This window comes from Arvicola amphibius, chromosome 6, assembly GCF_903992535.2.
Source record: "Arvicola amphibius chromosome 6, mArvAmp1.2, whole genome shotgun sequence".
Classification (NCBI taxonomy): Eukaryota; Metazoa; Chordata; class Mammalia; order Rodentia; family Cricetidae; genus Arvicola; species Arvicola amphibius.
Genome location: NC_052052.2, coordinates 122,512,081 through 122,529,837, shown reverse-complemented (window position 1 = coordinate 122,529,837; position 17,757 = coordinate 122,512,081). Strand labels below are relative to the sequence as shown.

General features: G+C 40.6%; 1 protein-coding gene across 1 annotated transcript in view; it reads right to left on the bottom strand.

The window, feature by feature from the left end:
• Positions 1-17,757, bottom strand: part of Aoah (acyloxyacyl hydrolase) — a 192,659-nt gene that overhangs the window by 57,091 nt on the left and 117,811 nt on the right. The window contains exon 12 of the mRNA XM_038334078.1: positions 16,600-16,691. Within this exon, the coding sequence (XP_038190006.1) occupies positions 16,600-16,691 (92 nt within the window). The remainder of the gene's footprint in view (positions 1-16,599; positions 16,692-17,757) is intronic.

Here is a 17,757-nt window from a genome sequence, read left to right as displayed (position 1 = left end):
TTCGTTTTTCTCTGCTCTTGACTGTAAGTGTGATGTAAGAAGCCTCTCCGAGTTCTTGTCACCTAGTTTTTCCCACAGTGGGGGACAGTAACCTGGAACTGTCAGCAAACCCTTTCTCCCCTAAGTGCCTTGTTGCTGGGGTCCTTGATCACAGCACCAGAGATGAAACTAGAATGCTGGCTCTTAGTGATTTGGGTCTGTCCTCTAGGCCTGCTCGCACTGCTTAGGAAGGTTTGTCTGGCCTGTAGATGTGAGATTATAGGCTAGATTGTAGACACCAGGGTGGAGTGGAGGATTCTCCCGGTCCAGAGCCGGTTGACCATAGCCTCTCTGAAGGACAAAGCTCCAGTCTTTTCCCGACTAGCACAGTTGACCACCTGTGTAGAGTTAAGGGATTAGGAAAGCTGCATTTTCGGTCACCTGAACACCAATATTGCTGCTTTTAGCTTTCACTTCCCTTTTTACAGGCACCCTGTATAGATAATCCCCCAGTCTCGAGGAGTTTTACAGTGCAAACCGAGGCTGCTGGCTGACATTCCCTCTCACCAGCTTGGGATGCAAGGCTTCCGAGTCAGCTCCCTATTTGTTGCGTTTCTTTCTGGCTGCCAACAGTCTCTGGCTGTTGATTCTCCCCCCTCTCATTGTCCTTGTGGATGAATTCATTTACTGTTCGTGGTGTAAAACTTCTCGGGGAGAGAAGAAGTGCTTGTTTTTGAGCTGCTCGCTCAGCCAGAAGCCTGAAATGAACACTGTGTGGTTAATGCCCTCTGCTTGGACTGCTTTATTATATTTTATGGAAACATATGGGAAGTGGACATTAGATGTGAAAGTTCAATGCTAAAATAATTTCACGGTCAATAAAGAGTGCTTATTTTCTTCAGGAAAGTAATTGTTACCAACATTTAGTCATAAATATATTTTTAATAATTCTAAAAATGAAATTTATGTACCGAAATATTGTTTTGTTCATGGCATGTCAGCTCATGGAGAGTAAATAATGTGGCTATAAGTCTCAGAGATACAGTCATCTGAACTGTTCATTATAAGAATATAGATAGTTTTGCCAATCATTGATAGATTCATTAACATTTTTTGGCTAAAAGCAGCATCCATAATTTTAGGATTAAAGTCTTACACTAAGTGCTGCGAGTATTTTAAATAACTAGCGGTACAGTCTTCTTCCATAGCCATTATAGTAAATAAATTCCCTCATAAATTTTAGGAATTGAATTCCCCAAGAATCTTGACAGTATAGGATATGCGTGAAAGCAATATTCTGAGATGCTTACAAGTTAAGATTGCTGAGGGGGGAGTTGAACTTGCATTAGTGAGACAATTTAAGAATACTAGGGCACTAACCATGATGAGGCTAGCGTACAATGACTCTTCTCGGTATACCAACCACAGTCCAGGGCAGTTCGAGTGCCCAGGAGAAGTTGACCAATACAAAACAAACTCTATAGTACTTTTGTGGACTTTCTGCTTCACTTTGATTTGTTCTGGAATTTTTTTTTTGTCTTTTTGGGCTTTTGCCTATTAATTTTGATTTTCAGTTTTGTGGAGGTTTTTTGTTTTGTTTTGTTTCTCGATTTTTTTCTTATTTTTAAGAGAAAGCAGGATAGACAGAATACATATAAAGTTGGGTGAGTAAGGAGGTGGGAAGAATATGATCAACATATATTGCATATGAAACATTTTAATGAAAAAATCAATCAAAACAAACTAAACTCAAGAACAAGCTCAAGAATAATGTAGATAGGATAGATTTATATATGAAAAACGATCTTCTATTGACTAGAGTATAACTACTTAGAGCAGGGCAAGAACGTTCATCAGAGGGCATCATGATGAACCAGATTGCTGAGTTTCCAACAATAGTCATTAGTTGGGTCTTGGTAAACTTTTTTATGCATCGCATTTTTGTTTCTAAGAAATTCACATATGAGCACTGCATCTACATCACTCCTGCCTCTTCCCCATTCCAACTCCTCCTGTGGCCCCTGCCTCTCCCTCTCATGTTCATGATCTCATCTTTAATTATTATTATAATGTAAAAAATAATAATGTAAAATACATAATGTAATACTATGTATAAACATATAATCATATACACACATGTATATGTAACACACTGAGTCCATTTGGCATTGCTTGTATGTACATATGTCCATCACTGAGCACTTTGAGATTGGACAACCTATATGATGGCTTATCCCTGGAGGAAACTAACTGTCCCTCTTTTGAAAGCCATTGATCACCTTTATTTTCTTTAATGAGAGGGTGGGACTATCTGAAATTTCCCATTTATGGAGATTTTATAATTTTCATAATTATGTAGTTTGGAGGCTTAACAGCTGGGCAAAATCAAAAGCTATGCATTCTAACAAACCTGCCAGTCACAGGCATGTGAAACCTCCCACTGAGTTGCTGTTCAGAGGAATACAAGAGTCTCCCATAACAACATAGGCTATTGCTATTGCCTGTGGTTACTTCTCAGAACTGGAAGGCAGACCCTATTGCTGAAGACAACATGCACTTTGGACACAGGGCTTGGATGAATTGAGCTGAAACTGACTGGAAGCCTCCTGCCTGAGGACTGGCTCTCATGGGGACTGTGGGAGCTCCGCAGCTGCCAAGAGACAGGTAGTCTCTTTTATTTTATCATTGTGCTTCCTGCCAGAAACACAAATAGTTTAAATCGAAAATTTGAGACCATATTAAATTAAATCATGGGGAATAAGTCCCAGAAATGACAGAGAAGGCTGGGAAGAGGCTCGGGAAGAGATAGAGGGCGTGTTGAATGGGAAGACTAGGGCAGAGGAGTGAATTACAATAAAACTTGGGACTCGGAGAAAATACTGGCTGTATCATGGGGAGCGGCATTTCTATTTGGAAATTTTGGAGGAAAGGGTGGATAATTTTCTTTCTTACTTAAGAAGTAAGAATGCATGCCTTTAACCCCAGCATTCAGAAGGCCAGGGCAAGTGGATCTTCATGAGTTCAAGGCCAGTCTGGTCTACATAGCAAGTTCTAGGACAGCACTGGCTACATAGCAAGAACTTATGTGGAAAAAAACAAAACAAAACAACAACAACAACAACAACAAAAACATGTGATGGTGGATTGAAAGAAAATGGTGTCTAAAGGGAGTGGCACTATTAGGAGGTATGATGCTGTTGGAGGAAGTGAATCACTGTAGGCTTTGAGGTCTCCTATGTTCAAGCTATGCCCAGTGTTCACTTTCTGTTTACTTTCTGTAGCCTGTGGACCAAGATGTAGAACTCGGCTCCTTTTCCAGCACCAAGCTCACCTTCATGCCATCATGTTTCCCATCCTGATGATAATAGACTAAACCTCTGAAACAGTAAGCCCCCTGAATTAAATGTTTTCCCATATAAACGTTGCTATGGTAGGGCGTCTCTTCACAGCAATAAAACCCTACTAAGATACATGTAAAAACCTTTGTCATCTTGTAGACGTCGTGTTTCATAGAATAGTTTTTTTTTTTTTAAGAGAATTGGTAGATTTTGTATTTGAACATTTTAATGCCCTGAAAGCTTTCATATCCTGTTGGCTATGAAAATTCTATTAGAGGGTTGGAGATATGGCTCAGCTGTTAAAAGCTAGGCTCACAACCAAGAATATATGAGAATTCTATTAAAGAGTTTAGAAGATGTTTATTTATCTCGATCATTGTAGTTTGAAAAAGTACACCATTCTCTACAGAATTGCATTTTTTTTTTTTTTTGGTTTTTCAAGACAGGGTTTCTCTGCAGCATTTTTAGAGCCTGTCCTGGAACTAGCACTTGTAGACCAGGCTGGCCTCGAACTCACAGAGATCCGTCTGCCTCTGCCTCCTGAGTGCTGGGATGAAAGGCGTGCGCCACCACCGCCCGGCTCTCTACAGAATTTCAAAGAGAGGTTTATTTGCCTGATGTTGACCCACCCCTAACTAGTATGCCCTTTCCTTTATTTTTTATATTTGGTTATTGAATTAGTAACTGCCTTTTAAACTAATCTCCTCCAATTTGTTGATAACTACTTTCATCCTGATTATGTGATCTAGTAGTTGACTGAATGTTGCTAATTCTTGCACAACATTATTGTTAAGAGGTTGCTGTTCGTCTCTGCCACCCAGAACCAAAATAACCACACAGAAAGTGTATTAATTGAATCATTGCTTGGCCCCATTAGGTCTAACTTCTTATTGGCTAACTCTTACATATAAATTTAACCCATCTCTGTTAATCTGTGTATCGCCCTATGGCAGTGACTTACCTGGTAAAGTTTCAGTATTTGTCTCTGGTGAGGCTACATGGCTTCTCCCTGACTCTGTCCTCCTTTCTCCCAGCATTCAGCTTAGTTTTCTCCACCTAGCTAAGTTCTGCCCTGTTATAGGTCCAAAGCAGTTTCCTTATTCATTAATGGTAACCACAGCATACACCACATCACAGCATTGTTTATAGGATACACGTGGAAGTCCAGAGGTTAAAGAGATGCTGATTAACTTGGGCAGGGCTCTCATTATGCAGCTGGTGATTCAATTCAGCCCGTTTATGCTCCTCTACCCTTGCCCTATCATTTTGCCTGAAATGTTAATTCTCGCAAATCTGGCTTGATTTGGACATCTGAGAAAACACATATGAAGGAGCTCTGTGACTGTAAAACACTCTGCAGCTGTTTAGTGATATTATGAACTGGGTTGACGATTCTTTTTAAGCTTTATTTTTATAATTATTTTCAATTATATGTATGTGTTTATGTCTGTGTAAGTATGGGCATGTGAGGGAAGGTGCCCTCAGAATCCAGAGCAGGGCACTGGGTGTCCTGGAGCTGGAGTTAAAGGTTACCACCATGAGCTGCCTAATGTTGGGTCTGAAACTAAGCTTAAGTTCTCTGCAAAAGCTGGCCTCACTCCTAACCACTAACCCATCTCTCTATCCCAGGTTGGGATTTCTTTTGCTGAGTACCCACTATATGCTGAATATTGTGCCAGGTGCTAAGGCTGTGATGGTTGTATGAAGGCTGTGTGAGGTTGTGATTTCAGCCTTTGAGATGCTCTGTCTGGGTGCAGGGTGGATGGTAACAGCGATGGCAAATCAAGTGAGGTGACACTGAGCACACAATAGAAGCACAGTGAGAACCATCCAGTCAAATAGGAGGAGGGGACTCGGAGATGCAGATTGTGGAGCAGTGAGGGTTGACGCACAGCAGGGAGTAACAAATGGGGGTAGTTACTCAGTCGGTGGATGTGACACCCAAAGTGGAGCAGATGTTTATGGAGATGTGCGTATGCTTTCTCGTAACCAGAAAACTAAAAATTAGAACAGCAGTGAAATATTAGATCAGAAGAAAACTAAAAAGTAGACAATATTCTGTCTTGTCAGAATGTGGGGAAACATGTTCTCATTAGCTCTGAGACTATTAATTGGTAAAGCCCAATTTGGAAAGCTCGTGAAACTAATAATGCATACATGTTGATTTGACAATTTTCCCTATAGAAATCTTTGCATGCATGTGGCAGTACAGAGGGTTCACTGCATTATTATTGGAAATGAGACTCTGAAAATAAGTTGAATGTCCGCAGGAAGAAACCATGCTATGAAACACTATGTACTATTAAAAAGGATAAAAGAGGTTCAAAGTATTATTAAAGTAAAACATAACTTTTAGTATATTATACAGAACATATCATTATGGGGAAATTGCCACAGCACACTTACTTAGTTAAGTACAAATATCAGCATGGGAAGACCTAGAAAGCATATGGATGAAATTGCACTATCCCAATTGAACTCAGCACTTTCTTCTGGGAAGAAGTATAATGGGGACCCATGAGGGGGGACTTTTAATTTTTTTTACTATCAGTGAGATTTTGCAAATCAGAATGTTCATATTCTGAATAATTGAGAAGTAAAAATTTGCAAATAGGTGGAGGTTAGGGAAAGTCTTGGTAGGTACCAGGGTTTCTATGATGTTGTAGGGATAGTCCCTTCAGGTGGAGTCATGGATTCCACAGGTGACTTCCTCAGAAGCACTTTCTTTACCCTTCTAAAGCACTTTCTTCATCCCTTTCCAGTCTGGTGGGCTGTCCCTTCTCAGTCCCCTGCTCCTAGACCACAAAGGGGGTCTTGTCTCAACCTCTGTCCTCACTGTTTCCTTGTCTCACGGCTGCTTTAGAGCAGAGTTCTCCATCTTGATTTGACATCAGAATAACTCCTTTAAAATTATTGAGGACCCTGCTGAGAGTTGTTGGTATGGATGCATTAGACTAGTCATTATTTATGAAGACATTTGAATGAACATTTACCTATTAATTCTGTTTAAATAGCAATAATGAATTCACTACATGTTGGTGCAACTTCTGTTTGTTTCATGTTTGCAAATGTCTTTCATGACTAGCTTAGTAGGAAATGTCTGGATTCGTTACTTCCACACCAAGTCATTATGGGCTGTTGTTCTGGGGAAGTATATGGAGAAACTCTGGTCTCTTGTACTTGTAGCTGAAGAATAGAGTTACATTTCAATTCACATTTTAGATAACTGTAGATAGATGTTTTAGATTTTACATCAACACTTAAGAAGTGGTACTTTCTTGCTGATTGGTGAAGAGAAATGTGTAACCAGTGAATCTTTTGTACCTTGTCACATTAAAGTGTATTGGCATATCTTGTACTTTCAGTGGGTCTTTTACCCATAATAAAATTTTAGACATTTTACCCTGGTAATTTGAAGAAAATACTGGCTCACTGAGTTGCAAGAATATTCTAAATATTAGTATATCTCATGATAGAAGTTTGAGTAATTTTATTTCTTAGTATTATTGTGTATCTCATTAGAGAAAATATGAAGAGTGAGTCTTGGTCAAGCTCATAGAAGGAAATACAAATTTTCTGTAATTAAGTTTTTTCTTTGAAGTTTAAATTTTATTATTTGCAGCTAATAATGTTAGATATTTTCCTTGAAGTGACCTGCTCATTTAATTCATTTTAGATAAAATATTTGCCATATAACGAAGTCTGAAAAATATACTTTATTATATAGTCATTTTTATTTTCTTTTTTCTTTCCTTTTTTTTTTTTTTGAGACAGGATTTCTTTATGTAGCTCTGACTGTCCTGTAACTCACTATGCAGACCAGGCTGGCCTTGAACACATAGAGATTTACATATCTTTGATTCTTGAGTTCTAGGATTAAAGGTATGTGCCATATACCCAGCAATATATATTCATTTTCCAAAATAAATAGGGTTCTATGAAAAACAAATTTAGCTCTCAGCTACCTACATGTAGACACCAACATCCTGTTAATACTTCATTATACAGCAGAAGTCCTCACCCATATTTGTATTTTTATCAAATTAAATGGTAAAAGTAATAAAATAATATTACATTTTTACTGCTTCATAGGTGTTTCTGTTTTTGCTTTGGTGACAGGGTCTCATGTTTCCCAGGATGACCTTTAAATGGTTGTGAGGCCAAAGAGAACTTTGAACTTCTGATCCTCTTGATGCCACAATCCTGAGTTCTGGGATTATGAGTGTGTGCCACCATGCCCGGTTTGTATGGTACAGGAGATCAAACCCAGGGCTTTGTGATTGCTAAGCAAGCACTTTACCAACCAAGCCACATTTCCAGCCCCACAGGTGACAATCTTAAGGGAAGATGAGCCCCTTGTGTTTTAAGCAGGGAATGGTAGAAATGTAGAATACAGTGAACTTCGAATGCAATTGGCTAGTGAAGGGTTTCGTGTTGCCAGCATTAGCTCCCATTGCTTTTGATAGACTGGTGCAATGGCTACATGGCAGAGGCAAATTCTGTCTAAGACTGTTATGAAGATAGATTTTGCCTTGTGGGTCCCCTAAAAGGCCCTAGCAACCGTGGGGCACAGCTGTAGTACCGCTTGCTGCTTCTGTCACACTCCCATCAACCACACACAAATCAAATGGCTAGCTCTGTAGTTAGTTATTTGTTTATAGAGATGAGCATAATAATAGCAGGGCTAATCACTTGCTATGATATCACACGTAATTTGTGAACAATAGATTTAATAAGGTTATTAAGCCCACTAATGTTTAGTGCCTACCTGTCTTTTTTAAAAATCATGAAATTAGGTTAACAAATCTTGGCTGCAAATCCTTGTACTCTAATTTGCTTCCCCAAGTGACTGGGTTCAGAGTGATGTACCACTTTTCACAATTGTTCTTTCCTTTAATATCCATGGAATGGAGAGAATAGATAACCTTTAACTCCAAAATTCTGGGACATCTCTGATAAAAGAAAAATGTCCTTGAATGGCATGAGTGTGCCACTTTTAACAATGGCTCTGTCTACTTTCTTCTAAGCATTTTCCATGCCTCTAGTCCAATATAATACATTTAAGTCAGAGGACAGCATTTACACTAGAGAATTCATTCTGGTTTGATTCGTTTATACTGATCTACTGACCTTATTTGATGTAACAGAGTCTTGCTATGGCCTTAGATGTAACATCCTTCTGCCTCCACCTCCCCAGTGCTGGGATTAAGGGTGCCCACCATCACACCTAGTCTTTGGACTCTATTTTTACCACTCTAGCTTGAGTTTGATATGGTAACTTTGCTAACTCCTTTTTTTTTAAAAATTTGACTTTTGTGACTTTTATAGCTAACTTTAGCTCCAGAGAGAGAGAGAGAGAGAGAGAGAGAGAGAGAGAGAGGAGAGAGAGAGAGAGAGAGAGAGAGAGAGAGAGAGAGAGAGAGAGAGAGAGAAAGAGAGAGAGAACTTTGAGAGATCTCTCATTGGAACCTGGGGCTCATCAATTAGGCTAAGATGGCTATTGTAGGGTATTATTTTAAAGTGTGATGCAAACAAACAAAAATTTTTAATAAATAAATGCCTTTAGGTTGAAAAAAAATAAAGTGTGATGCACTTGTTTTTGCTGTGGAACATTTGTTTTAATGATGCAAAGATGTATTGCATTCTTTTATGCTGCATTCATTTAACTCTTTGAAGCTGCATTATTTTGCTATCTAAAACACCTGATTGGTCTAATAAAGAGCTAAATGGCCAATAGTGAGGCAGGAAAAAGTTTAGGAGGGTCTGGCAAAGACAATACATAGAGGAAGCAAGAAGATTAAGGAACAAGAACCAGAAAGATTAAGGAGCAAAACACAAACCCACAACAACTACAGTTGACTGGCCAGTGAGGTTCAGTAATCAGCCTGTCACTGCCTTCCCCAGAACTGGAATTATAAGCATATACCACCACGCCTTGCTCTTTACACAGGTGCTGGGATTTGGATTCCGGCCCTTGGATTGGCGCATCAGGCACTTTACCCTGAGCTATCTGTCTTTCTGGACTCACACCTCCTACCCTCTCTCTCTTTTTTCCTAGCTACCCTACTCCACCCCTGCACTCTCACTTCCAGCTTCAAAGACTGTCATTTAGCCCTGGCTTGCAGAGCACACCTTTGGATAAAGGTGATTCAGATAGTCATTGACAGGCTCGGGTGGTTGTTTATTTATTTCAATGAAAGAAAGATTCATTTTAGCCTGTGGTCCATTATGGTAGGAAGACATGGGCGCATATGTGTGGTCACATTGAATCTACAGTCAAGAAGCAGAGTGGACAAGGAGTGAGGTCTGTCTTTAAACCTCCACGTGCTCTCTGTGACTCACTTCCTCCAGCAAGACTTCACCTTCTAAAGGTTCCATGACCTTATGAAACTGTACCACCAGCTGGGGCCCAAATGTTTAAACATAGGAGCCAACTTTTCACATTAAACAGCAAAAAACACTAAATTTAATGAAATTATTTTAATGTTTTTAAATTATTTGTAGTTTTAGGTTTTGATGTGGGATTCCCCCCTGTATGCTGGGAATACTATCGGTTAATAAAGAAAATGTCTTGGTCCTGCACAGAGCAGAATAGCAGTAGGCAGGGAAAACTAAACTGAATGCTGGGAGAAAAAAGGCAGAGTCAGAGAGAAGCCATGGAGCCGCTGCCAGAGACAGACATGCTAAGACCTTGCTGGTAGGCCACGATCCTCATGGTAAAATATAAAATAATGGAGACAGGTTAATTCTAGATGTAAGAGCTAGCTAACAATATGCTTAAGTGATTGGCCAAGCCGTGATTTAATTAATATAGTTTCTGTGTGGTTATTTACGGAGTCTGGGCAGTCGGAAAATGAACAGGTGGATCCTCCTACAACGAGGTTTATTTTTGCATTTCATTAACAAATAAATAGAAAATACATTTTAATATTTTCAAAAATATTTAATTTTTTTTCACACCCCTCAACCCAAAACTTAGGAAGCATCATGGAAGAGTGGGCAGAGAGCTTAAGAAGCAGGGCTGGGGAAGAGAGCTTTGAAGTGCCGCCCTCTGCCATGACCGGGCTATGACACACACAAACTTACAGCAGCTGGGATACCTACATAACATCTGCATGGGATCAAGCCAGTTAAAACTCCAACAGTGATTGGGGAGGTGGGCACTAGGACCCACTCCTAGCTGAGGAGCTACCAGCAGTTACTGATGGCTGTTGTGGGGGACAGCAACTTTTTTTCAGGATATGGCTATTGGCAGGTTGCTCATGCCCCATAGTTGACATTACACCCATGCACACAGTAGGTTATAAAAAAGAACGAATGCTTTTGATAAGAATTTGGGTTCACTTGTTTTCCTGCTTGGGGTTTGCTGTGGAGGAAGGGTATATACCCAAAGAAAGTAGTCATGGCAGTAATGCAAGAGGGTGTTTTTGTTGACATTTTTACAGGCATTGAGTACCAAACAGTAGAGAGCTACTGTGTGGGAGCCTTTCCTTTACTACTGACAAGCCTGCCTTTGTCGACATGGGTCTGAGACGGTTTGGATTATCTCTATCTTATCTCCAAGAACAGGCTGCTTAAGATGTGAGGATGTGGGTGGAGGAGAATCTGAAGTCTCTCTCCTCAAGAATTGCCAGAAAAGTGGTTAAAATCCCATCATACAGCAGGATCCCATCTCCCGAGAACCACTAAACTTGAATGCTGGGGCATCTTCAGCCCAACACGGCTTTATCATGTAAAAGAGGCCAAGAGGCTGGGCATTCTAGCCTGGGTGTGAGACAGACAGAGCATCCTGTAACGGTGAAGGAGGCTTTGCACTGTACAGTGGGGGAGTTTGGGATTTTAGATGTTGCTTTTATATGAGAGCCACACCCTACTATTACATGTTTTGATGCTGTTTCTCATCCCAAAGATAGGATGGTTTTCATTAAACAAACCTGCTTTGGAAAGTCACCTGGACACAGGTGCTCTTTTACCTTGTCAAGACGTTTTTCATTTACCGTTTGAATTCTCCTGTCTACAGTCAAGCTGCCCCCTCCTGCAGCTGCTTTACTCTCCTAACTCATTCTTGACTCACAAGGGAGAAAAAAGAAAACCACATTATTCCAAGGTCAAGGGGACAGATATTGTTAATAGCAACACAATTAAAGGAACTCAAAATTCACATACGTGCCGGTTGTGGTAGGGAACGCCTCTAATCTCAGCACTTAGGAGGCAGAGGCAAGCAGATCTCTGTGAGGTTGCAGGACAGCCAGGATTGTTTACACAGAGAAATCCTGACCCCCTTGCCAAAAACAAAACAAAACAAAACAAAAAACCTAATCCAAACCAAACCAAACCAAAACAGAAAAACAAACACAAATTCCTTTAAGTGAGGGGTCATGTTTGGATTTTGAGATATCTCTGGGATTTCATTTGTTTTCAGCTTATGCCCGAGAGACTGCATTCTGAGAGAGTAAAGCAATTGACAGAGAGGGGAAGGATAGGAGCCAGCTTCTCTTATGAACTACATGCTTTCACTTGTATGAGGAATATTTCTAAAAATTATTGTTAATACCCATGCTGCAAGGCTGGTCACAGGTGCCAGGGGGCACATTCCCAAGGTCTAGCTGAATGGAGAACTCCATCGGGTCTGTCCTATGTGTTCAAAACATATTTCCCATTGGTCTATAATACTTTTGCTCTTGAATTTTTTTTGTGTGGTTAGGTACCAGACTCAGTGTCTTTGTCTGCTTTCTATTGCTGTGATTAAACGCTGACCTAATGGAGCTTGGGGAGGAAAGAGTCACAGTTCATTGACAGAAGCCAGGGTAGGAACTCAAGGCAGGAACCTGGATGCAGGAACTGGAACAGAGGCCATGGAAGAATGCTGCTTACTGGCTTTCCCCCCATGACTTGCTCATCCTTCTTATGCTACTCAGAAGCATCTTCCCTGAAATGGCACTACACCCCAGTGCCCCCGCAGTGGGTTGAGATCTTTCCATATTAATTAAGAAAATGTCCTACAGACTTGCTTATAGGCAATCTTATGGAGGCATTTTGTCAATTAGATTTTCATCAACTGGGATTCCCTCTTCTCAGATAACTCTAACTTGTGTCACGATGACAAAATTCCAGCCAGTTCACTCAGGCACTCCTATATTTCTAGTTAAGTGAGTGACCTCAAAATTTCTTTTATTTTCCTCTTTCTATCAGAAGAGATCCTCAACCATTTGTTAATCTCTTTTGGATATTTTGTATGCCTTTAAACCCTTTTATTCTTTTAATGAGAAGAATAGTCTCACATACCCACATTGGAGCACTGGACTGAGCTCCTAAGGTCCAAATGAGGAGCAGAAGGAGGGAGAACATGAGCAAGGAAGTCAGGACCGTGAGGGGTGTGTTCACCCACTGAGACAGTGGGGTTGATCTAATGGGAGCTCACCAAGGCCAGCTGGACTGGGACTGATGGAGCATGTGATCAAACCCGTCTCTCTGAATGTGGCTGACAAGGAGGGCTGACTGAGAAGCCAAGGACAATGGCACTGGGTTTTGATCCTACTGCACGTACTGGCTTTGTGGGACCCTAGTCTGTTTGGATGCTCACCTTCCTAGACCTGGATGGAGAGGGGAAGGACCTTGGACTTCCCACAGGGCAGGGAACCCTGACTGCTCTTTGGACTGGAGAGGGAGGAGGAGAAGGGTCAGGGGAGGGGGAGGGAAATGAGAGCAGGGGAGGAGGTGGAAATTTTTAATAAAAAATAAATAAATAATATAAAAAGAATAGTCTTACATAGATTATCTGCATGTGCAATTTACATGATAGCATAATAAGATGATTTAATAGTAACGCCATTCATGCAGAGTGTTTTGAGAAGTGATACAGAGAATGTCACCTCCCAGTGCTTCTCCTTAATGGATGAATCCATTGCAACTGAGATGCCAGAGGATTTTCCTTTCCGTAAATAGGAGTTAGATAGCCTGTTTATCATTCTAGCTGAGTGGCAGGCAGGGAACACAGGTGTAGTGCACAGAAACAGCTGGCGAAAAGATAGCCAGAGGCCCCACAGTGCCCATAGGCACACATTTAAACATGAGAATCGCCAGCTGTGTGGTGCACCTTCCGCCTCCTTAGAAATCTTACAGACAACATGTAGAGTGACACCAAGCAAGCTGCACAAGCAGATAGGTTTTTTTCGGATAATGATACAGAACTCAGGGTGCCGCATTAACAGACTAGCCCAGAACAGAGGTAACTTCCACATAAGCCACAGCTGATGGCCACTTCCGGTTTAAAATGTTGCTATGGTTTGAATGTGTTCTCAGAAAGCTCATGGACTGGAAACTTAATTCATTTGTTGATGGTACTTGGAGAAGGGGCTTCAGGGAGAAAACTAAGGTGGGCTAAGGTCATGAGAATGGAGCCTCTGTAGTGTTATCAATGGTTTTATAAGAGGAAGAGAGACTTGAGCTAAGAGGCTGCCTGGGACTTGTCATCTGATGCCCTTGTCACATGAGGACACATTAAGAAGGCCCATCACTAAAGTTGGCATCTTCACCTTGGACTTACTGGCCTCCTAAATGATAAATAAATGAGAAATAAGTGTACTTTTAAATGAATGGATGAATGGGGAATTGGAATGAGAAGACTAAGTTAGGAGAGAGAAGGAAGAAGGAGATGAGGGAGGGAACGAATATAAAGAAAAGCAGCTAAAATTAAGGGCCATTTGAGGGGATAGTATGGAAACCTAATACAGTAGAACCTTCATAAAATAAATACATATACAAAGGCAATTTAATTGAAATGGCCAAATAAGTAGGAGAAAGAGCCCCAACTGGTCTTCTCTTGTCATCAAATGAAGCTTCCTGTACCAGGATTGAGTTATATCCAGTTGGGTTGTTGGCCAAAGGGGTCCTATGGGAACCCCCAACCAACACAGACCATTACCAAGATGTAAGTTGATTTTCAGAAACTGACAGCAAGATCACATTGAGCACAGAGAATTGGAGCTAGTGCCTACATAGAGCTTTCGCTACTACATCTTTGGTATAGAAAGATACTTTGCTCACTACCAATGGAGAAACATAAATACCAAACCAGCTACAAACCGTTTGATCTACAATGTTGTCTTGCCTGTAAGATATACTAATGCAATGATGCCACAAACTTGCGTGAGTAACCAACCAATGTCTGATTTGACTTAACTTTGGTAACTAAGAACATAAGACTAGATAGCTCATGGACCTAAGATAAAAAAAATACTACTAAAAAAAACCCCAAAACACAACAAAAATCCAAAAAGTAGAAATAAAATGACTTCTAACTACATTAGCCATCACCAGAGAAGCTTCCTCATTCAGCAGATGGGAACAAATACAGAGACCCACAGCCAGACATTATGCAGAGAGTGAGAGACCTTGGAATATTCAGCCCTAAACAAAATGTCTCCATCAAATCCCTCTCACTGGGGCTCAGGGAATTCTACAGAAGAAGAGACAGAAAGAGTGTAAAAGCTGAAGGGAATGGAGGACACCAAGAAAACATGTCCTCTTAAAGCAACATGATCAAAGTTCTTATGAACTCGCAGAAACTAAAGAAGCATGCACAGGGCCTGCATGGATACACACCAGATGGGTCCTAGAGCTGAAAGAGGAAGTAGATACAAACACCCAACCCTAACCCCAAACCCATCTCCATCTAATAACCATTTGCAAATGGAAATGTATTACTCTTCTAGGAAGTCTCACTGGGGAAACTACATTCTTAACTACATTCTTATGGAGAGGCTGCATTCCTAAGATGGCCAACAGAAAACGAACTCAATGGTCTCTTTCTTTTCTCTTTCTTTCCTTCTTCCTTCCTTTCTTTATAAATTTTATCATTTTTTATTTTGTTCATATATTTTCTCTTAGACATCAGGCACTCCATTAGCCCACCTTCAGTGACTCAGCGCTAGCAGCTTGGTCATCATCAGTTACCAAATGCCCTTTAAGAGGTCCCCTCTGTCACAGACGATGCTCTTTTTCTCTTGTTCTGTTTCTCTCTCTCTCTCTCTCTCTCTCTCTCTCTCTCTCTCTCTCTCTCTCTCTCTCTCTCTCTCTCTCTCTGTCTCTCTTGACCCTGCTCCAAGAAGGCCTTCCACTCCTTACCCTCAATGAATCCCTTGCGTGCAATCTGTTGCATGGTATGATCTCTGCAGCCCTCTTTGGCTCTAAAACCACCAAGGTACTTCCACAGCTTAATCCTAACAGTTATTTCTTACTAATCCCACTTACTAATTGTTAGTAAATTTTACATGGATCACAATAACTAACTTAAAAAATAATTAAGTTTGACAATGAAACGTAATTTGAAAACTCAGCTCTGCTTTCCTTATATTCATAGACAGGTCCTACAAAATTATGAGTGTGTTTTCTTAAAAGTTGGTTCTATTTCCTGCTTTCTTTTCTACCCATTTTATGAACCTAGTGTCTTTTGGAGTCGGGACCCCTTGCCCTTCATCCAAAAAGTCTATGGATAACTTTCATGAGCATTTTCACTCTGAGCCCAGTGGCTCTGTGCCAGACCTCCATTGGCACACCTACTTTGTGTTATTATTATATTTTCTTTGTCTTACCTATATTGTTGGTTGTAATTGATTGCAGGAAAGGACACATCTTATTCACCACAAATCTCCTATGGTGTCCATGTCTAATTTATGATAAGTATTAAATGAGTACTTTTCAAAGTGAATGAGTATAGGTAATAAACACATTATTTATGGGATGTGATGTTCTTTGTCAAGGACAAAAAAAGTATCCATTAAAACTATAAATTGTAAGCTCCTGGGTGTTCTGCTGTTTGCAGCTTTGGAAACCAGGCCTGTTCAATATCCATCACTCGCAGGAATCTGACTTATTGAGTCATGACCTGTGCCCAAATCCAGAGCACCGAAGCCAGGATAATTAACAGACCCCACGACTTGCCAATTTATTTTATCTATTATTTTTGTTATTGTTAGTTTCTTGAATCAAATGTGCAATCAGAAAAATTCACTGATGTGTTTGAGTATTTTCCATCACATGCAAATTATATACACCACTAGGAACATTCCCTCTTCAGTGTAGACCATACCGTGGTGCAATGGCTGGACCATGTCAGTGGCACATTTCATATATGTCATTCATGGTCTAAAAGCAACTCAAAATGATTCTCATTTCAACACTGTGGGAGCCAGCTCCATCTCCTATTCTCTCCTAATGCAGCTAAACTGCCATGTGTTGAGTGGGTAGTATGTGAGTGTGCACACAATGTGTGAAAACATACCTGCTAGTGGAGTCCAGAAATCCAGTAACACCAGAGAGTTGGGGCCAGTCAAACTCGTCAGTCAGAGTTGCTGGCAAGTTGAAGAAGGATTTCTAGAGGAAAGCAATGATAAAGTAGTAATTATCAAATGGTCTCTTGATTTGTGCTGGTGCTGAGAATACCCACAGTGTGTAAGTCAGGTTTTCCATCTGTCTGTCTTCTTGAGCCTTTGGTATCTGAAGAGGATGACTTACCTTTGACTATCACCTGAGAATTCACAATAGTCAGAATCCCTGACTTCCCTTAGTCCGATGGAACAAGAGGAACACGTGGAGTCTCACACATTTGAGAGGGATGCACTGGGACAGGAAATCTCCAATCCTGAAATATTCTGAGATCTCCTGCATCTTTCATTTGAAAGCATCAGAAGGTTGACTACTTAAAAAGTAATTGTCCTAAAAAATAATATTGAAAGTCAAGCAAGAATGCCCTTAGTCAATAAGTTGATGTCTTTGACCTTGGGAGTCTGAAGCACTTCTGAGAATCAAACTATGGCTTTCCCCGCCCCCACACACAAATATGCAGCTAAATTGAATATGGCCTACTGTGGGAACTGGAAACAAAATGTTTTGCCTTTTCCATCAGAGGGTTAAATAAGACAACACTCCACTTTACAAATTACACAGCTGTCACTCAGCAAACTCCTGCAGGGTCAGCACATTTTGAAATCAAAACATGTGCTCAAGATTGCAAGCCATTCTCAAGTGGTATTCTTGGCTTGTGAGCTCCACCTCTTTGAGTTGGCCAATCATATAAGAGTGTGAGGCCAAGTTCTGACCACCACAGTGAGGCAGAGAACCTCTCTGCATTAGGAATAAAAGCCCAGTGGGCCTGATGCTGGGTGTGCTTGCCTGCTTGATTTGGCATAGCCACACACCTTAGGCAAAAATAAAACTTTTCCCTGGCCAAAGTACTTTGGATTTTATAATCATTTTCTAGGGACCCAAGATCTACTCTATCACTGCCATCTCAGAAGATTTGCAGAGTGGCGTGAATATGGGATGTGACCTCTGAAGCCCCTATTAGAATTTAATCCCTAGTGTGAGGCGTTCAGAGAACAAACCTAACCGGATTATGATGTATAGAGGTAGAGGATTGAGGAGGTAATTAGGGCTAGAT